Genomic DNA, 22501 nt, shown 5'->3' on the forward strand with positions numbered 1-22501 from the left:
CATCAACCATTGGTACACCACTACACAGACAAAACACAAATGCAACATTAAGTGTCTCTCAAGTACAAAAAAAAAATTTTAAAAATACTACCAGAAGTTCTTGTTGCCAAACACAATTAGGGGAAAACCATTCAAATTTTCTATGGATCAATGTTCAACACAATAATGTACCTGTATATTTTCATATCAATCCTCATTGGGGAAATTTTCAATACAGCAACCTTAGAACAAAGTACCTAAATCTATTCCTAGTTGAGAACAAATAATGGTAAAAATAAGCAATCGTACATAAAAGAATAATTATAACAAACATATAATAAAAATTGTAATTAATCAATTTAATCTAATTCAAAATATCCAATACCCCTGCCTTAAAATCTTATTAAACTATACAATTTCATGAAAGAAATGTAAGTGGAGCTAGAGAAAGAATGATTCTCGGCAAACATAGTAGGTTTGAAATCTCATCGGTAATCTAATATTTGATAAATAACAAAACCATATTTTTCAAATACAAAACTTTTACCAAAAAAAATTCAAACACAAAAGAATGAGAATCAGTTGTTCATCTGGACAATTCTATTTTTCAGAGATTGTCGACCCAAATGGTTGAATCATTAGGTTAAGTTAGACTATAAAAAAACTATACACATTTATTTTGAATTTTTTAACAAATGAAAATAAAAAATTACATTATAATACAACTATGAGATTTTATACCGATATTTCTAAAATGAACGATATAAATTGATTTTTCACTTCTTGATTGATGGTATTAGTTTTTTTTTTTTTTTTGTTATCAATAGAGAAACACCTTTTAGTGAAGGACTATTATACCCATCATATGGTTTAATAATTCCTTTTGAACAAATCAACGTTGTCCAAATATGCTTCTTTGTCATGTATGGACTTACAAAAAGAAAATGAGAAAGAGAGAGAGAGAAAAAAAATATATATTACAAGGCAAAAGTTTTTTTGGTCTATGGACGAGAAAGTATTAATACTTTCCTTTATTGGATGAAGGTTTTAAAATACCTCTCCCCTTACATTTCAAAGTCATTATGTTTATATCTTTTTTAAATCATAGAATTAGAAGAAAAAAAACTTTTAATATGATAAATATAATTTAGAAAAAAGAACACTAAGTGGCGCATGCGATGCGCTGTCCTTGCGCATACAGGGATATGTAAAATAACCACTCTATCCTTGGGAAACTCCGTCTTTCCATGGGGGCATGACAGTCATTTTACATACCTCTATATTTGAGTGCAGAACAACACGCACCACGATATCGATCATACAACTTGTACCTGACATTGATACTTGCACGATCTTGTATTGGTAGATTTTTAGTAGAGGCAAATCTATCTAAAAAATGAATTTTTTTTTATTAAAATTGAAGGCAAAACTATCTAACACTGCTTGATATGTATCTATATAAAGTATCAGTATCATTCGAGACCAATACAGATCTGATACCGCTATTTATTTGCTCGTTATTGTCGCTTTGTGGAATTAAATTGGGATGAAAGAAGGACAGGGAAAAGAAAGACAACTCTTGAAAGGAAAAAAAAAAATACACTGTATTATTCTACAGTGTCATTAAGAAGATATAATCAATTAGAAAAGTTTCATTAAAAAAGAAAAATCAATTAGAAAAGAATTATTAATGGTTCCCTCAGTCCCTCCCCAAGTTACGCGTTGGGGTTTATTTCTCTCCCCATATCTCTCGTCAATCAAACGCAACCATACTAAACTATATGCCATCCCATGTGATCCAACGAAGAAAGCACCATCCTTGGTTGCAACTTGCATGAAAAAGTGGAGGTATTTTCAGTTATTTTTCCACGTAGATATGGGTGAAATGAACTATGGACCTAAAGGGCAAGATGGAATGAAGTTAAATAATTAAGATCCGGTTCATGATTCACGAACGTATCAATATCGATATCACTGGAGATTGATATTGCATCCGAGATATTGATACCTATAACCTTGATCTAGTTTGGTTGGAGGGAACTAGAAGGCATGGTTCAAATAAGTGAAAAGAGAATAATACTTGGGTGTGTGGTGCGGTATGTTGCCCCTGCACTCAAACACAGTATCATGCTAAATGATCGCCGCATCCCTAAGAAATTCCACATTTTCATGAGGTATGGCGGTCATTTCGCACACACTTGTGTTTGGGCTTTATGCAATACACCGCACACACCCATGTAGCGTTATTTCGCCCAAAAAATATATAGGAAGACGAATGTTTTGTCTAGTAATCTTCTAACACAAATTGTCTATTTTCTAGAAATCCACGAAGTTACTAAACTAGTAATCTTCTCAGCTTACGCATTTTGCCAAGCTTGGCAACAGGATGGAGGAATTTTTTTTTCTTTTCTTCAACAATCAACCGTGAGGAGATCAACAGCTCAGATGATGAGGGCACCACAGTGGTTATCTCTAAACCAACGCAGAAGGCTACTGCAGTAATGTAATTGCAATCAAACTCTTCCAAGCTCTAGGATCGTGAGCAAGTACATTCAAACTGTAAAACTCATTGTACTTATCCATCTCACAGTGTCAATCCTTGTAACCTCATCATACCTATCTCTAAACAGCTATATAAAGAGAGGATAGATGAAGGCTAAGAGACTGTGGAAATATAAGATCTGTGGACGTAGGTTTCCAGTGAAATCGAACCACATTAAAAACGTTATTGTCTTCTTTTTCGTTCTCTCTTATCATTCTTCAAGTTCAAACAGATAGGGTGGGAAAATGGTGATGTGGCACTTCAAAATCTCATTCTAATCTTATTTGGTTAATTCAGGGTGGTGAACTTACAAAAGCTTTGGACATCATTAATTGCTTTATCTTCTAATGTGGCTCTTCAAAATTCTATCATTTGGTTATTATTCATGGAAAACATAACTTTATCTCAACTTAACCTCAATATTTCCATCCCAACAAAACTCCACCAATATGTGGGTCCCATGTTGGGAAGATGGGACACACATGTTAATGGGGGTTTTGTTAGGTTGAAAATGTTGAAGTAAAATTATTTTTCCCATGAACAGTAACCAATGTGGTGGGATTTTGAAGTGTCCCATTAGTAGACAAAGCAATTAATGATGTCTCATTAGCTTTTATAAGTTCACCACCCCAAATTAACCAAACAAAGTTGGGGTGGTATTTTAAAGTGTCACATCAATATTTCCCCACCCCACCTATGTCTCCTCTAGATAAACGAGACCTTATAGTATTCCTTAAAAAAAGTGAAAACACAAGGTTTTGTACATAGGTGTGTATGATACACTGTCATGCATATAACCATTGAATGGAGATGAGGGTCTACAGTACACCTCCAACTCCCTCACCCTCATCCAGTGGTTGTGGGCATGCGCACAACCATCACAAATCCTCTCCCCAAAAACTAAATTGAAAAACTTTCCCACAGGACCATTTAGGAAAGGGATTTCTTAAAGAGTACACCTAGCTCAAATGCCGAATATTTTTTGATATCTAGATTTGTCACATGGCAAGTCACATAAGGCTAAAATTTTATGGATAAATACATCTAAATTAATGTCACCTACTCACATGCCGAATCTCAAATTAATAAAAGTTTTCAAGTGGCAAATTGATAAATTTGGGATAACCGGCCAAGAGGGTGTAGAGGAGTACTATAGTAGAGGAAGGTGAGGTCTAAGTACATACACAAAAGGGCATGATATCAAATGGAGGGTAAATGGTTGAATTTGGCATATTAATTCTATTCCTTAAATTTCCAGTCGTGAGATTTTTCATATTAAGAGCATTTCAGGCATTTCATATTTAAAAAAAAAATTGAGACCAAATGTTCTCTGTCCTGGGGCAGAGGATGTATTGGACAAATGGAAATGAAATGATCGTCCTAACCCTTGAATGTCTGAAATGTGGAGATGTAAACGGATCGGATTCGACTCGAATAGTGTTATATTCGCATCCGCATCTCCACCCGCATCTGATTAGTTTTCGAACGGATTTGAATAGTGCTAAACGGATACGGATCGAATATTTTATCCATTTACATATAAATATAGTTTTTTAGATAACTATAGTATATCCGTATCTACATCCGTTTAACTTTCGAATGGATTCGAATAGTGCTAAATGAATACAAACACACTGATACTGAAACAAATTTCAATTATTCATTTACATCCCTATTGAAATGACCATCCATGTATTCTGAACATAGTCTGTGCCGTGTGCACTCCCAATAACATCGCCCCATAATTATAATCATCTATTAGACTCTCTTCACCTTGAGGGGAAAAAAGTCAAACTTATATACAGTTAAAAACACGAACATAATTAGGTTCTGAAGCTTTCTCAATCTCGCCTGCGTCATACATTCACATTGTTCACAATTTGCGGCCGACAAAACTCCGAGCGAGCGCACATGCGGCAATTGCTGATACAGTCATGCACTCAGTCCTGATGCTCTCTCTCTCTCTCTCTCTCTCTCTCAAGTCTGGAAACTCTGGACTGTGGAGTCTCTGGTCATCCACCAATCTAGGGAAGGAGCGCGTAGCGAATCGGTCAAATTGAGATTTGAAAGTGGAGAGCTGTGGAGAGAGAATGGGTACTTATTTGTCACTTTGTACTCCCACAGCTGTACGCCAATGGGCTGGGCTCGATAATCCTCTCTGTTCAATGGAGGCCCGAATTCCAAATCCAAGCTATAGGAAGTAGGAAGTACTAGGGTTTATGGAGTTTTTTCACCGATTTCCGTCGATTCCGGACTAATTCTGGCCGATTCCAATTCAATTCGGATCAGACCGATCCGAATCCAAATTCCTATTTTTTAAAACCGTGTGTGTGAGAGTGCGAGTGTTGGGGTTGAACCTTTTGCTTCGTCTAATGGGTCAAAGTCAAACACGTTGTATTACATTCCCACCACTCCTATCCCATTTCACACATGATAATTAGGCCCCCAATCTTTGACTCTAAATTGCCAAGGTTCGGTTTGGATGTTCCATTAAAAATTCCAAATCCATCCGTTGTTAATCTGGATTGCAACTTCGCCTACAACGCGGGGCTTAGGTGCTGGCAACAGCTTTTCTGATTTTCCAAACAGGTACCTAGTTTTACCACAGACCGATTATGACCGTCGATTATCTAGCCTAAATTCAAATTTGAATTATTTTATATAATTCTTTCATGTGTTAGCATCTTCCTTTGTACCCATCAATCACCCAGATTGTGCTGAACAGGGTTTCAAGAAATAGGAATCGGTTTGGTCAAACTGGCGATACAAATGGAAATCGGCCTAGCCCAAACCTGATTCCAGCCAAGCGGAAGCAATTGATCCATGCTGGGTTGTCTAGAACTTAGACCGATTCCAGCTGATTCTCAACCAATCTTAACTGAGTCAAAATCGGCTGAACCCAATTCTTCGAGTTTAATAATTAACTTTAGTACTGAAACTTACCATGTGAACAAAAAACCTTAATTGTATCTTTATCTCTATCATGGGCACGATTTGAGGAGTAGGTATCGGATCAATCGATTCCTGACCGATCCCATATCAGTGAATTGGAACAGTAGGGTAAAAATGTACAAAAATTTCGTGGTTTTAGGAAGGCTAAAAGGTGGCGGTACGTACGTAATAATAGCTTGACAGGACGTTTTTCAATTGATAACTGTTGATTTAGCCTCTTCAAATCTCAGCTGTTGTACTATTTACCTAAAACCGGCTGCGGCAGTGATCTTTCTCCACTCTCCGTGCCTCTCCATCTCCCGCCCTGCCCTGCCCTCTCTTCTCTGTTCTCTCCTCTCCATTGCAAACCCGGCAGCCCCTTCCCCCACCCTGTCTCTCTCTCTCCTTTTGCCTTCATCATCAATCGAGTTTTTTTTTCCCTAATGTCATCACTTTTGATTAGATTTATACTTCATTTTTTTGCTTCTTGTCGATATGGTTTTCTTCCTTGATTTTGATTCTCTTATTCTATTCGTTTTTGGAGTATGAAGGACTGTGATTTCTTAGTGAGAGCTGCAAGCTTTTTGATATATGCTTGGGTCTTTAGGAGATGACTGCAGATGGAATAGGTAGTATTCGAAAATTATTGATGGTTATTTTTTCGAAGCCTAATTTCGTGAGATTCTTACTGAACCAACGTGTAGTCTCTGTGATAATGGTAATTTGATCAGTTAGCTTCTGGATGAACATTAACGCTAAACCCAGATGCCTCTTTCTTCGTTCCAATGCCTCCAACAGCCTTCTGCCAAGTAGAGGCTTTTTTCTGCAAAGTGGTGGGAGTTGGTGAAGACCTCTACATGGTTCGATGACTACTAGCTTTACCAACATCAGGAAGAGGCGAGCTTCATCAGCGAACTGCATTGATAATGATGACGACAACATAGCAAATTTGCTGCCAAACTCTTTCGATCTTGGTGTTGATGAGGAGTATAGTCTGGACGCGCAAATGTAGGGTGGGTTGGATTGATGGAAGATCAAAATGAATCAACGTTATCAGCTCTTCACTTGCAGAAGTGAGCCCACAGAATGGCTTAAGGGCTGATGTTTAAGCCCTGGTGACGACCTTCAACTTGTTCAAAATCTTATGGAAACTAAGAGGAACCAAGTATGTGTCGGAGCTTGCAAAATATAGGGAGAAATTCCCCCAATGCATAAGCCCAAAAAAGTATCCCTCTGGCTCGCTGCATATAAGAACCTCATTAAAATAATTTTCCGTACTTTAATAGAGAATGGGAAATTGGCGAGACAGAACAAGGTGCTGTGGGTTTGCAACGACGGAGGAGAGAGAGCGAGAGACAGAGGCGGGGGAAAGGCCGAGGGCGCGCAACGATAATGGCTATAAAACTGTCACCGTAAAAACTTAGAACCGGTGACAAGAAGAAAATCAATTGATGGCTTAGATTGCTTCATGCCAAATGTACGGTTAACGTCAAAAAACGTGAAAATAAGTTTTTTCGACGTGTTGCTACCACCCACCCTTTCAGGAAACTAGAGTAAATCTGTCCGATCCAGATCAGTATCGACTGAGACAAATAGCCACCTGGAGAAGAAACCACTTCATATTGTTGTTCAGCTGCATGGTTTTTATAAAACCAAGAATGGAACCAAAAACCTATAACCTAAAGGGTGTTTCCAGTTTCAACCGGTTCAACTAGTCAACGTGGGTCTTTTTTTTTTTTTTTTTTTTTGGGCCTAATGCTGCTCTGCACTTGGATCTTATGATTTCATGAAACTATTTATTTGTAACCACAGATGTATTCATACTATCTACAAGACTCCAAGTTTCTAATCACATGATCACACCCTTTGACAAGCCATATATTTCCTTTCCAGAACACCATTGAAGAACCTAAGGCTCGAATTTATTGTCATCCCCAATGATATCACATGATATACTCTGAAACACTACCAAACTAAACACAGTGAAACGGCAAAAGAGACCTGCCTCAAAGTTTGTAAAAATCAAAGAGACTACAAAATTCAGATTATTTTTTTAGGGGGGGGGGGTCATGGGTTTCAAGATTTTGGGGCTTAAAACCACAAGTCAAATAAACAGAGAAAATTTTCACCAAATAAGTACACAAAGAAATATGAGATTCTCACTTTCATAAACACAAAGCCGTACAATATGATAAAGATTTAATCAAGAACAATGTGTATTATAACAAGTGCGGAACACTGGGGCAGTTTTCACAATATTTTTCCTAGACTTACAGAAAGACTGAAGATGGCTTTTATTGACTTGGCCAAAATCCATGAGTTCGATTCCATAGGCCTCCATCTTACGAACATCTCGTGAAATAGGAGATTGCCAAGTTCCATCCCACCACCCAGGTGGAAGAAGCGGAGTGAAAGCACATTGGTTGGACTGCCTATGGCAACTCAGTGGACCTGCAAATCTGTTCCAGACATGTCCCCACCCAATTTGGTTCCGCAAGCCTTCTGACAACAAATTACTTTGGAAACTACTGAAGAATGCAAAACTTGAGACAGTAGAATTCTCACCTGAAAAAAGAATGGCAGGAAAACTGATTGATAAAAGTTCAGGCATCTTTGAGTGCAGATAAGATAAGGGGGTAAACGTACCAAGTCTATGTGCTGCTGCCAATGCCGCAATAAGCTGGGCATAGGTGGTTCCAACACGCCTATGGGCACCTGAAATGACAGCATGTTTTGCACGTGATGCAAGGAAAAAATCCACGAATGCGACCCATCTTGGGGCTGGGCCCCAGTCCTTAACTCTAAAATCCAATCGATGTCCTCTACTTGTTGGGGACACACCAGAAATGTTTCCTTTGAATAACTCATAATCAAAATGGAGAACCTGAAAAATAAAAATGAATATTATACAATGACTAACATTAGCAGGCATCCGATCATGATGTCTTGGGACTCGGCAAATGAGCCCAACTCGGGTATGTTATCATGTCTAGAGACAGACAAGGTAGCATAAGAATTGTTAAACCATGTCACTTACCTCTGCAAATTTCTGCAGGTATGGTTTAATATCTTTGATAAGAGAAGGCGTATCGGAAACCAAAACCACTCGAGGTCTTGCCACCTGTGACGGATAACTTCCAAGGGCCTTTTTTATGCATTTTAACGCAGCTTGTACTGCTCTTACAGACCTGGAACAACAAAATCAGAAATTTTGCTGATAAAAGCCACATCTACATCTGCCAGTTTTGTACATATAAGTGGATACAATTAACTACAAGTGGCTGCTTTAGTGATGACCATGTTTCACTTCAAGCATTTATAATTTTACCCTCACTACAACTCCATTCATCTAGCATTCTTGACCAGTTCATACTTGTTCAATGAAACTTAACTTGAAGTTGCACTACCTGTTCATAAGCATTCGCATATGCAATACTATATCTGGATCCCCACCACCATTGAGAACCCACTTCACAGCTTCTTCAACATCCCTTGAAGGATATATTATAATTTTAATTAGCTCCCCAAACACATTTGGCTTAGAATGAAGAAATTCAGGCTGCCCAAATATTTCAGAAGCTGCAATCCTCATCTCAGGGTGTATATTTTTCAAGAAAAACTGAACAGCCACTGCATTAGTTGTACCTTGGAACCTGTCACATAGAGTATTAATAATAATCTGACACAACCTGACTTAACGAATTGCACCTGACCGTCCACTATGTTCTCATTACCATATGATGGGTTGTTTCCATTTTCTCCAATTGCTACATAGAACATTTGTTTCAGCAGGCTTCTCGAAATCATCAGTTCTCATAATCAAACGCCTCCCATACTTGCCCAGGCAATCATTCTGTCTCCATAGATGCTTCACTTCTTTCAAAGTGAGTGCAGTGTCGGTATAAGAAATGTAATCACCAAATGGAAATTGACCCCTGTAAATTAGTGCCAATATTCACAAAAAATTAAATAGTGTTCAAAGAACATTCCTCAACTAATACCCACATAAGACCTTATTATGTAACTACTTCATTAGATAAAATGAGAAAGACTAGACAAAATATAGAATTATGCTAAAGAAGCTCGCAGTTGTGTGATATGTTGAGGAATCATTAGTGTAAGCAATTCCATGTTCTAGATAGTAATCTGAAAATCAAAAGAATATGTCTTCCACCAAAAATATATTTTAAACAGAAACACATATCATAGGAAGCAGCAAAATGCCACAAAGCTTTATATTTTTCTTCTTTATTAGTCAAATTTGAAATCAAAACCATTTATAGATGTAAAACACAAAGGCTTGAGGGAGAACCAATATGCCTGGTTTGCCCAATGATCAGGGACCGGTTTAACATAATACTCAGTGCTGCAGCAGTTAATATCTTGTACATTTCATTGCCAAAACCTGCTTCTGATGCTTTCCCTAGAACAAAACCTTGTCTGCAGAACTGCTCTGGAGGTAGTCCTCGGATTCTCGAAGCTCCTGACAAGTGAATTAAACATGTAAACATCTGACTCAACCTGTTGGTCAGGACTAATGGCTTTTCATTGAAAGTATGATATTCTGCATAACTATTCACAGGAGTATTGAGTGTGACTTCAATTAACAGTAGAAGAGTTCCAGGGTTTTATTAGTACATAAAGACGATAATTTCCAACCAGAAGTGAATTCACAGGTAGAAAATAAAAAATTAGAAAAGCATGCACTTGCAAGCAATGAATTAAATAATAGACATTGGGGAGTTTGAAATGGATGAAATAATGTAAGAAGTTTGAGGCCTTGAGCTGAAGCTATAGATTGAACAACTCAGCTTACACAGAGAGCCCCAGTATCAGAAAAAGAATTTTTTTTTTTTTTTTTTTTTTTGGGGGGGGGGGGGAGGGTTCGCATCAGGTTGCCAGAGTATTCAAACCTCAAGCACTAAAAGTGAAACTTGATAAATCGTTGTTTCAATCTAATACTAGGCATTCCTGGAAGCAATGCGCTGAACCATCAATGAGATGCAGCAAGAATTTGGCAAGTTGACAACCAACATAGCAAGAAGCAAAAGAAATGTGGTAATAGATATCAAAAGGAATTAAAATAATTTGAGTCCCCAAAATATGAAGAAATAGGCAGAGGAAGGATAAAAAGAGAAAACAAGTGCATAACCAGAGTTGTACATCTGATCAAAACAAGCCAGCAGAACTTCTAAAATGCTTTACACTGAAACCTTGTAACATAAGAGACATTAGGACACTTTTAACACTGACTTAAATTGGACCCAATTACAACAAGAAATTTTTAAATCTCAAAGCACCAGCACATTAACTATTAAAAGGACTAAGAGCTATGCCATTTTTTTTTTGGAGGGGTGGGGGGAGGGGAAGGGAAGGGAAATAAGACAAAAAGCTGCTTAGATTGTCCCCAAGAAACGAGATGGTGCATCCATACTTGGTTGTGGAGAGAGGCAGGCAATAACATAGCCCATTTAGTTAAAGAAGCTAGGTGAGAAGTAAAATTCGCTTGAAAGACTTGAAAAAAGGAACCCTGATGATTAAGAGGATGGTGCTGGCAGAGAAAATGAAGAGAAGCATCAATACACTAAATCTAAAAGGGAACAATGTCATCAGAAGGCATGAGTCATGTGTCTAGGCACGAAAGCAAGCTAGAAGCACCAACATCTTTTTCTCTTAGGCACATGCTTTTGTGCCTAGGCCTAGGCACATACCTCGTAGAAATTACAAAGGGCATGAGGCATGAGGCATGAGGCATGAGGCATGCGGCATGTGCTTGGCTCATACAACTTTATGACTCATTTTATGTGTAGTTGTTGTTTACGTGTGCCCGAGAGAGAGAGAGCGAATAATATATAGTAACAGTAAACGAAAGTTATAAAAACCTCATGTTTTTCTATACTTTATTTACAGAAGGTTTTATTTAGGCCCTATTTGTTTCTAGGAAAAAGCCATGCAAAAGGAAAATTTCCAGGTAAATATCTGGGAAAAGAAATAAGAGTTTATTCTGAAAATTTTGCTTTTACATTGTTTTCAAGCAGAAAGAAATCAAACCTAAATGGCAAAGGGAACTGCTGAAAGTTCCCAAAATTTCGAGCCAAGGATCTTGATTTTTACACAATGCATATGTGGACCCAGCCTGTGCATTGGAATGTCATGTTTTGGTTCTGCATACTCGATCTCATAAGGGGAAGTTATTTTAAGGTAGAAATCTTAATTTGTTTGCAGCAGGTCAGTGTTACTTAGGGTTATCTTGGCCTATTCTAGGTCAAGTCTGATTTAATTCTATTTCTAGGTTGATCTAGTTGAATTTATTTCTCCATGAGTTTGTTCAAATAGTTTGGTTCAGTGTAGGAGAATCTTTCCAGGTCACAGCATCCAGTTTCGGGAATCCAAGTAGAGAGAATATTAGTGTTGCTAAAAAGGGAACAGTTCCTCAAATAGTTGGGGCTTCTTTTGATGATTCAATGTTCCAAAAGTAGCTTCAATTGTTTGAGGACAACTATTTAATAAATGAATTTAAAATAATGAAAATTTAGAATAAATGTAAATAGTCACCATCTCCAGGACTCCAATGTCCATCACTCATAATGGAGTCGGAGATACCAGAAAACGGCACCCCACCTTGTCTCTCCATCACTCATGTCGGGGTCGGGGCAGTGATTACTTCTCGAAACCAAAATAAGAAAAAGAAAGAGGGGGAAAAAAAGAAACAAAAAATTGAGAAGCCCAGAACAACTGCTTGAGTACCCACAAAGCCAGCAGCATCAGAGAGATTCAAACCGAAGATAAACAGATGTGGAGCGACAAGATACACAGGCATGCACATGCACGCACACACACAGAGATCACTTTTACTATTGATGGCTCCGACTCTAGCGGCAAATGCACCAGTGGCAGCTCCACGAAAAAAGAGACAAAATGAAATGAAGAAATGGGGATTTCATTTCACCCAAATTTCAGGGGAGTTAAAATTTATCACAATTTATATTTTTTTTTAATGTGAGGCTCTCCAGAGGTTTCATAGCCATTCAAGCCAACCTAACATTTCGGAAAGGATGACTGGGCATTCCATCAACAAATTCCCTTTGCTTTTAGCAAAGGGAGCAGCAATCATTTTGGAGGACATCCAGCCAGGACACACGACATATGTGGTGTCTTGAACGCCATTTCGCTATTATGTGAAAGCAATGGTAAACACATTAACCATGGGATGGGTTTTTACAAGGTTATAGAATTTTCTGATATTTCACTGTAACTAATGTTCGGCACACGTTAAGCCTGCAAACCAAAGGGTGATTCTTAGGTTTTCTCTCTTGTCTCATTTTTCTATTTCTTATTTCTCTGCTTCAATTTACAATCCTACAACTACAATCTTTGAGAATATGAAACCATACAGCTACTTATCTTTTCTCCTTAAATCCTTCAAATAATACACTAAACCTTCCTCTAACCCTTAAGCTAACCCTACATCTTATTCCATAAATTCCATAAACTATCACCCACACCCTGCAACTTGTTTTGCCATACAAGAAAATCCCCACCACCTATCAAATCAGCAGTGGAATCACTTTATCTGACAGGCCCGTTATTTTTGAGTTCCTTACAATCCTTTTAAGCCATTTTATGAAAATTTTCATACTATCACTCTATAAGACTATAACCCAATTGAGAACCACTACTCTCCTACTATGAGAACCTAAGATTACACCCATTGATGCCATGTTTAAACCTAACCCAGCCAAATTCCCAAGATCAAGATACCAAGTTTGTTTCTACCAATTATAAAACCACATTTATCCCTTTTATCAGATTCTCCTTTTGGTATCTCAAATCCCTATCTGTATGGACCATTTCCTTAACATCCTATATCAGCACCACTGCAGGAGCTTCAGTCATAAAAGAGTAAGCATTTGTGACATGTTGCAATAAGAGGAGAACCATTACATCACCCATTATGGTTTCATGATGCTGATTCGGACCCCTTTTATTTGTCATATTGGAAGATTTGAACCTCTCACAATTTTTAACTTCTTGTAATTTTGGCAGCCCATTTCTTTCGGTAGAAGAGGTAAACTCTTATGGTTACTTACTGGAGAGCATTTGGAATGTCTTAGGGAGAACCAAGAAAAAAAAGGCGTAATCAGTGCACGAGGATCTTACCACTATTGGGTCACAATTTTGTTACCTTGTCTTAGGCAAAACAAGGACACAAATATTTAGAATTTACCTTAGGCCTGCTCAGGAAATCATTGAGAACATTATGAAGGCTAGTTTTAAGTATACCTGGGTATTTCATTTGATTACTATATTATGAGAATGGGTGGATCCTCCCCTTTCTCCCCTATTCTGTGGCAAATATGGACCTGTTCTCTCCCCCAAGCTTTGAAGCTTAATATTGATGGAAGTTCTTTTGGTAACGCATAAAAAGGTCGTACCCAGTGCACAAGGCTCCCGCGTTTAGCAGGGTCTGGGGAGGGTTAAATGTACGCAGCCTTACCCCTGTTTCCAGAGAAGCTGTTTCCAGGACTTGAACCTGTGACCAAGCGTTCAGCAAGTGAGCACTTGACCAACGCGCCAAGCACGACCTTCAGGGAATAAGATACAAACATTGCATACTGACAAAAAATTGGTAACGCATACTTTCAAAACTTTGGAGGGGCCTTCAGGGAATAAGATACTAACACTGCTTTGTACCTTCAAGTCCCATGGCCATCACAAAATTGCAACAGTGGAGTTGAAAGCCCTTATATTTGAGTGGAAGCTTCCGCCACTTCAAGATGATTGCAATTAGCAGGTGTGGGGAGGGATATTTGCCTTCAACAATCAATTGGATGATTTAGTTAGGTGGAGGTCGGAGTCCTACAGGTTTAATCACAGAGCTAGAAAAGATTCTGGGAATACACTCCACCCCATCGAAGTCACTTAACTATTACCAAGCACTGTGAGACCATTCAACATAGGAGGATGCTGCAGTAGAATGATAATGTAGTTGATTAGATAATAAAGTCATCCATTCTTTATTTAATTATTAGCTATTAAGTTTTTTGGTTATTCTCTAAAAAGCAAAATTTTGGGCCTATCAGTGGCTTTTTAAGTGCTTGGCACGTTGGTCAAGTACTCACTTGTTGAACACTTGGTCACAGGTTTAAGTCCTGGAAACAGAGGTAAGGCTGCGTAAATTTGACCCTCCCCAGACCCTGCTAAACGTGGGAGCCTTGTGCACTGGGTACGGCCTTTTAGTGGCTTTTTAAGTGGGGATCTTTCAGTTAAGTCGTGGTGGCGGTGGTCCAAGCTTAGTCATTAAGTCATTGAGATAAGGTATAAGTCTGGTCCCACAAGTGGACCACTCTTTCTTCTCTACCTTAAGTTTTCTATGTTTTAAAGGATAAGCATATGAATTTTTCCCCCTTTGGGGGTGTTCAAAAACTGATCATGGGGGTTACAACAGGGATTGATTACTGAAATTTTTTAGTTTGAATGAAGGTTTCCCCCTTGGGTTAACCATGTCTAGAGTATTCTGTAATATGTACTATAGTGGCTGTTGTTCAAGTCTGAGAGCAGCCACTTTGTGCAAGAAAAGCATAAGGTTGGACTAACCCCAACCAACCTTACCCAGGGCCTGCAAAAGCAGGACTTGCACCAGGTTATGGCCCTGATTCTTAATGTTGTTCTTGAATTTCTTTTTATTTTTTTATCCGTCACTGGTTCTCAAGATACACTGTAAACAGGTTTAATATGGGCTTATTTCAAAAAAATTCTGATCCAAACTTGATTTATTAGCTATGTATGAACTTCTCATTCGTACCCTTGATCAGATTTCTATGCAGTATATATTGTCATTCACCACAATCAAAATACGGAAGATGACAACAGTGGAGAATGATAACCATAGATGACAACATATATAATGCATAAGAAGTCTCGAGGACAAAAAACAACAATTTTCCCTTCTTTTTTTTTTTTTTTTGGTGGGGGGGGGGGCGGAAAGTTGTGAGTTTTTTAAGTTATTCTTCAAATCTTTATTTCAAACAACCTTCTTCCTTCAATTATTTCTTGCACTGTTCTTCTATCCTACTTAGTATTTTCAAAATTTTCATGAAACTATTATTTAACTGAGTGCTTTTAGTTGCTGGTGGTTTGGGTTTAATATTCGAGAACATGTTGTGATCTGACCAATTAGACTTGCTGGGAAACTGTATGATGCATATAAGCTTCTCCACACTAGCCATAGGATATATTGCTTTGCATTTTCTTTCAAATCCGGTTATATTTGCTTAGTTTTCGTAATTTTCTCCTTCTAGACATATGTATTTTCCTCACCTTTTTCTTCGCAATGTAGAATCCAATGTATTTCTTCCTCTCCCTTGCATTTATTCAAAACCAAGGTACCTTTTTGGTAAGCTTATTAATAACCCCCAATCCTCCAGCGACTAGGATTACAAGGTTTCTGAATCCTGTCCTTAGTCATGTTGTTAGGTGTAAGAGGTTTCTTCGCACTTCAAAGATTATCTCATTCTATAATAAGACAAAATCTACATCAATTAAGCTTCAGTAGATGTAGACATGAAACCCCACAATGTAGTTTAGGCCTTGTACCAAGTTTAACCTCGGATAGAGCCTATTGGAGGGCAAGGATCCATGTAGCAGACCCCATTTAGCTGAGATTCTCAACTTGTTGGGCTGTGCCTTTTTCCTCTTACTCTCATCTTTCATCTTTCATGTTTTTGTTTATTTTCTATCTTTCATGTGTCATTTTCCATTTTTTTATTTCTCATCTCATTCCCCATCTCTTCATTCCCTTTTTTTTTTTTTCTTGTTTACACCGCAGTTTTCCCTACTTTGTTCTGTTTGGATCCACGTAGCTGACCCCATTAAGTTGGGATAAGGCTGAGTTTGTTGTTGTTGTACTGATGCTAATCTTTTGGGAGCATTTTGTCATTTAAGATGGGAGATTGTTAATTCAAAGGCCTGCAAACCAACTATATTTATTAATCGATATTGGTTTTTTGAAAATATTTAGTGCTTACTCTCCCTTCCCCCCCACCCCCGGTCAGGTGGGGAGGGACTAGAGAGAACTCCTCCATATAAAAAAATTAGACCTATGTCATTTAAGTTGAAATGGGATAGTTGAGTTGAGTCATAATTAGCAACTTGAGTTAATGTATGTAAGCACTTATTTAAAGTGTAATTAAGTTTATCATAGCCATGGCAAATAGACTATAGAAATGCCAAAGTCTCGTCACAACAGATGTTCATTCTGTACCTAAGATGTTTAAAGCATTAGTAAATGCTATAAGTTTTTTTTTTAAAATGCTGTTCTCAAGGATAAGTTTTAAAAATATTAAGAATGCAGAATTAACCAATGCGTACAAACAGTAGGACTCCACAAAACAATGAAATAATTCCCTCAAATATTCCCAACTTAAGAATTCACTTCTATAAATTCCCTTATCCAAAAGAATAAGAAGAAAAACAATAAGAGGTAAAGATCTATTATTAGTACTCAAAAAGATTAAAAGAAAAAAAAACAATAAATGCAGTGAGCAAATCCCATGGTTTAATAAGTGAACATGAAGAATAATGTGAATAAGGCAATATTACTCAACAGTCGCCAAAGCACAAAATGGAAATCGTCGGCATGCAGATCCAGTTGAATTAAGAAGAAAAAATAAATCAAAATGCAGAAGGGGAAAAAAAAGGAAGGGTCAACCATTACCAAAGGAATCAAGCCATACCTTGCAATGCAAAGTGGTTCCGAATTATACTTCTTATCCTTAGACTTGCCTCCGCAAACCCTTGGCCGAAATCCTCGCCCATCTTTTCGACCGTTGCGCACGATGATGATCCATTGTCGCTTGGATCACTTGACTCCATTTCTGGAACTTGTTCGAGCTCGTTCTTATCTTCGACGCCATCAGCTGCGAAAGCAATTGCGGCTGAAGGATCGAGGGACTTGAGAGCGAGCATTAAGAGGCCAAAACCAGTGAAGATAGCGCATGTGAGAAGAAATGCCATGGCAGAAAGACGCCTTTTTCGCGATGCTGTATACCTCATCTCTTGGATCCTTTTTTTCCTCCCCCTAATAACGAATGAGCTCACTGGAGAAAGCTAAGTCGAATGGAAATGTACAGACCATAACGAAGGTCGAGAATCAAGATACGTATGCAGTGATTACCGTCAAAGCAGGTTTTAGTTGGCAGACTCAATCTCAGAGGAAGGCTTTTAGACTTTAGCTACGCACTGCTCCTACGCAGCTATGCTACTCGCTTTCAGGCTTTAGTGAGACTAGTGAACAGATTTTTATGAAATGAAACGTTCCGCTCTCCCCTCTTCCCCTCTTCCCGTCGGGTGGCCTTTTTTCCTTTCCCTCAAGATGGCTTATATAGACATTTCCCTATTCACCTGATCAGAGCATCCAGTTGTGCCACGTGAAGCATGGATTCAAACCACTGTCGTGGCCGATGTCGATACCGATTTATCATGGTTTGAGGTATTAGTATCGAATGGTCCGATACTATTGATATTACACGTTTTTCAAGGTAATTGATATTGATACCTGGTCAATCTATACCAGTGAAACAGTACAGAAAAGGATAAAATAGTCAAAAAAATAATTTTTTTTAAAAATAAAAAACATGGGTATCATCATATTGGTTTTGAAGATTATCAATACTCGATCTAATACCATGCACATAAACCATGATATTAATTCTTATACTACTATTATGAATTGAGTCATATCAAGCATTATCGAACTAATTTGAGATTAAACTACCTTTTTTTGTTGACAAAAATGAAAATTTTGACTAGATATTTGAGATTTTTTTAAAAAAATTACAAATTTTGTTTTACACTTACTTTGTCTTTTCTTGTAAATCTATTCCTTTTGTAATTCTTTCTTAAATCTAGGAGATCACCCCCAAAATTCTCATAAAATCGAATTGAATTAATTTCATATCAAATGGTCCCTTTAGATCCATGATGCGAAGTGGTGATATAACAATTTTTGCTATTGGATATTTAAAAAATTACATTAGATTAGTCACACTTCTAATTAAAGCATTGACTTTAACTATATACTCTTCCCATATTTGGTAGGCTTTGCATCTTTCTTTGTAGTATTGTATTCTTTCAATGTTTAATTTTTGTCAATTTAAAAATTCTATTTAGGCTGAAACTTGATATGGGAGTGGCTCTTTGAATATATTTGTCAACATAATTTCAGAGTCACCTAAGCTACCGCATGATATCTTACCAAAAAAAAAAACTACCACGTGATATAAATTTTTGCATGGACCAAATAATGTTATATGGCCTATTTTAAGAATAATTTCACATCAATTGTTGGGACCTTGGATAACTCTAAATATCAGTTGGGCCTCTCCACTTGATGACCTATGTTGATGGATTAAATAATTCATTAGTTTTCACAAACCAATAAATCGTAAACTAGATGCAAGAATCTTAAAAATACCTAATATCAAACCTATTTAACTAATTAGGTGTTGTTTTGCAAAAAAAAAAACAAGTTTCGTATATAGAACTACCATGTGATACTAAAGCAAATTGCCAAGGTTTTAAAATGATCGACATCTCATAAAAAAATAAGTTTTGAAGTGGCGATCATAGATTGTGATTTATTTAAGTCACCCCCCCCCCCCCCTCCTATGTTGCAATTTTGTTTCAATGGGTTGCAACTTCTACCATTTTGGTGTTTGAATTTGGCAATTTGAGAAAGGAAAGAAAGATAACAAGGCAATTTTAGAAACCCTTATTTATGTGATAAGATCCTGAAAAAAACTTACAAGTTGATGGATGTTTCTTCTAATTGTAGTGTATCTATGATGCAAGTGTAATTCGACTAAAAAACATAAAAAGACTAAAGACAAGATAAATCATGTTATTCAAAATGAATATCAATATCAAATATAAACAATTAATTGAGGTTAAAATAAATAAAATTTTGATATAAGACATTCAAATATGGTTGAACATGAGATGATAATGATAGGTATAATTGAACCCCCAATTGGATTAAGAAATCCAACAACAACTCCCCATCCTTATCCTAAATAAATGGGGTCGGCTACATGGATCATTGTCCCTCCAACCAATTCTATTAAAGGTCATACTTGATATCGGTAAAGAGATAAGACAACAATTTTGTATATAGTTGAAAAAAAATTAAAAAATCAATGATTGATGAAACATGTGGATAAGACAATTTTCGGTTAATTTGACAGATATGAGGCTAGATGGGCCCTCTAAGAGTTTGTTCAAAGCCTATGCTCAACCCTAACTTGATACGGGTGTATCATACCCTAACAAAAATGGCAATGTAGGATTCTAATTTGACATAGATATATATAGTTGAACCTAATCCTAATGTTGGTGAGTTGCTAAATAATTAGATAAACTTTATTACACTATTAGCAAGATTCTTGAGGGAATGAAAAACCTCATCATTTAAAATGTGCAAAATACACCATTGACAGTATGTGGAAAATATTGCACTTTAATGAAACTCTATTTTGCTAAACAAAAGGTATAGGCAGGCGTAATTGCCATATACCTCCCTTGTTTCGGGATGCTAATAGTATTTATGGTAATTCATTAGGTATGAGAATAAGTTATTATTTTACCTATATTTGAATACATTATGAATTGAAAGAAAAAATCATACAATGTTCATTATGGATTTTTCAATAACAACACAATGTCATAACACGTTGGTTGTGAGCAGCAGGTGATGGACAGTACAAACCATAAAATGTATTGTCTTGTATGGAAAAAAAAAAAAAAAAGGAGTTCATGTATAGCAGATTTATGTTCTCAATGTTGTATACTTCCATATGTGTTTTATATTTACATTTCCAATCATTACAGATATCTTCTAGTTTTGTATGTTAACCTTGATCAATTTATTTATTCAGGATAGTTTATATAATTAGCTCATCCCTCTCATGGTCTCCTCCATCTCCAAATTGTTTTAAATGTAATCATTAGAGCTAGTTATCGTTTGGCTTTGTTTTATTTTATTTTATTTTTTTATTTTGATGAATTTTGACTTTGCTAGTGTTGCTATTGTTAGTTGGGATAAATTTGGTAAACGGATTCATTTGTGACGATTTTACAACAAGACTTTGCTGCTTGTTTATGAGAACTTATTTATGATTGATGGTTTGTATATTCCTTGAGTTATATTCGAATGCAAGTCATAATTAGTGATCAAGTATCATGTTTATTTTGATATTTTTTTTTCAATTGCCAACTTAAAGAAATTATAAGAATAAGACAATGGACAATTAAAAGAAGATTACGTCTACTGAATACTCCTATAGATGCGTTATTTAAAGAGTCCCTTGTTTATTTATATCTTTTAATGATGTACATTTTGATGATTAAAAGTATCATAATATATACTAGGTTTATTCTATTATTTATTTTTGTTTGTAACAAGTAATGGGTGCATCTTATTGTCACTAAGACAGCGAAGTGAGAAATCGTAACCTTCTTTTGAATGACGTTTTGGCTTTTTTCTAAAAGTTATTTAAGTCAACATTAAAAAAGAATTTTCAAATAATTTGAAAGTGTCTTATTGTTATGTCATTTCAAGAATTACATTATTTACGTGAAATAAAAAATTTGACCCTCAGTTAAAAAATCAAGTATATTATACTAAAAAGGCCAAAAAGGGGGGGGAGTACCAACATATTTTCAATAGCCTTGATTACAAAAGAATTTCCCAAGTAATACCTATTTGTTAAATAGTTGGAACATCGGGCTTTGAGTAGGATGAGCACCCAAGTTGAGTCAAAATTTTAGAAAACCTGGTCAAGAATCGTGTACACTAGGCTAGGATAAAAACTGACAAGACTGGATCATAAATTGTCCAAGTCAAATAAGACTCTATATATTTACCGGAGTCATGACGACAAACTCAGCGAGTTTAATCATTTTTTTAAAAACCTCAAAGCATGTTCATTTGGAAATTGAGTTGGGTAAAATAGTAAATTCGTATTCTAAAACAATAAGAAAACCCTCAAATGATTGACTCCCTTCTCTTGTTTTATTATATAAACTCAAAATGCATTGATATGTGATTCCTTCTTCTTGTTTTTTTTTCATGCTTGTCTCATATTTTTTTTAGTAATTTCTATATATATTTGATTTTTTTTTTTAAGTGACTCACTTTAACCAAGTTTGAGTGTTTGGCAAGGCCTAGTCATAAGTTTTTTTTTTCTTCATAAAAGACGAATAGGAAAACTTGGCTTTCCAACTATCATCTATCCTTTTTAGAACTAACATAATTAACTTCTAACTTCACCTTTTTTTTTTATCGAAACTTCTAACTTCTCTTCATCAATATTTAAATTATGTATAAATAATCAATTGCAACAGTTGTAAGAACAAATAGCCCTTAAGGCCATTTCAGACAATTTTACTCCCACCTCTTTTTCACCTTGTAAATATCTATTTTTAAGCAATAGATTTTCTTTGCATAAAAAAAAAAACTATTTTGTTTACCTAGAAAAACAAAAAATGTCATTAGAATTTAGGGTTTTTGTCAAATGCCCCCTAAAAATGCCCATTTGTCCAAATGCACCCCTACAACTTTACAAATTGTAAACTCCCCCTTACTTTCAAAATACTATAACACTTTGGTGTAGTCCGTTAGTCTGGGATGCTAGACGTTAGTTTTAGGGAATCTAATGACCAAAATGCCCTTATGATAAACCTATAACTCATCTTCCCCCAATGCCATTGTTTGCAAAAAAAAAAAAAACCTGCAACTCATCTAATGTCTGCATTGCATTCTTAGATCTGCTTTATTCGCTTCGATCATTAGTTGTTAATTATTGTGTTCTTCATTAGCTTCTATTTGAGACACTTGATTTGATTACTGACGGTTCAACTGTGATCAATATTAGATATAGCGAGTTGTTCTCTGTCTTACATCGACGAAATCAATTACGTTTAGGGTTTCCTGTTTTAGTTTGAAATACTATGAAAGAAAGAAGGGGAAAGAGCCACTTGGCCACTTGGGTG

The 22501-nt window shown here is 36.5% G+C and overlaps 1 protein-coding gene across 1 annotated transcript; it reads right to left on the reverse strand.

The window, feature by feature from the left end:
* Positions 1–7601: 7601 nt before the first annotated feature.
* LOC122672936 lies at positions 7602–17566 on the reverse strand. The gene is made up of 7 exons (XM_043870445.1): positions 17188–17566; positions 9773–9935; positions 9187–9387; positions 8860–9105; positions 8490–8640; positions 8099–8336; positions 7602–8017 (listed from the first exon to the last, which is right to left on the reverse strand). The coding sequence occupies exons 1-7, from the start codon at positions 17504–17506 to the stop codon at positions 7656–7658; spliced, it is 1680 nt and encodes a 559-aa protein (XP_043726380.1). The 5' UTR covers positions 17507–17566; the 3' UTR covers positions 7602–7655.
* Positions 17567–22501: the final 4935 nt, after the last annotated feature.

The sequence above is a fragment of the Telopea speciosissima genome, chromosome 8 (assembly GCF_018873765.1).
Source record: "Telopea speciosissima isolate NSW1024214 ecotype Mountain lineage chromosome 8, Tspe_v1, whole genome shotgun sequence".
NCBI classification, from domain to species: Eukaryota; Viridiplantae; Streptophyta; class Magnoliopsida; order Proteales; family Proteaceae; genus Telopea; species Telopea speciosissima.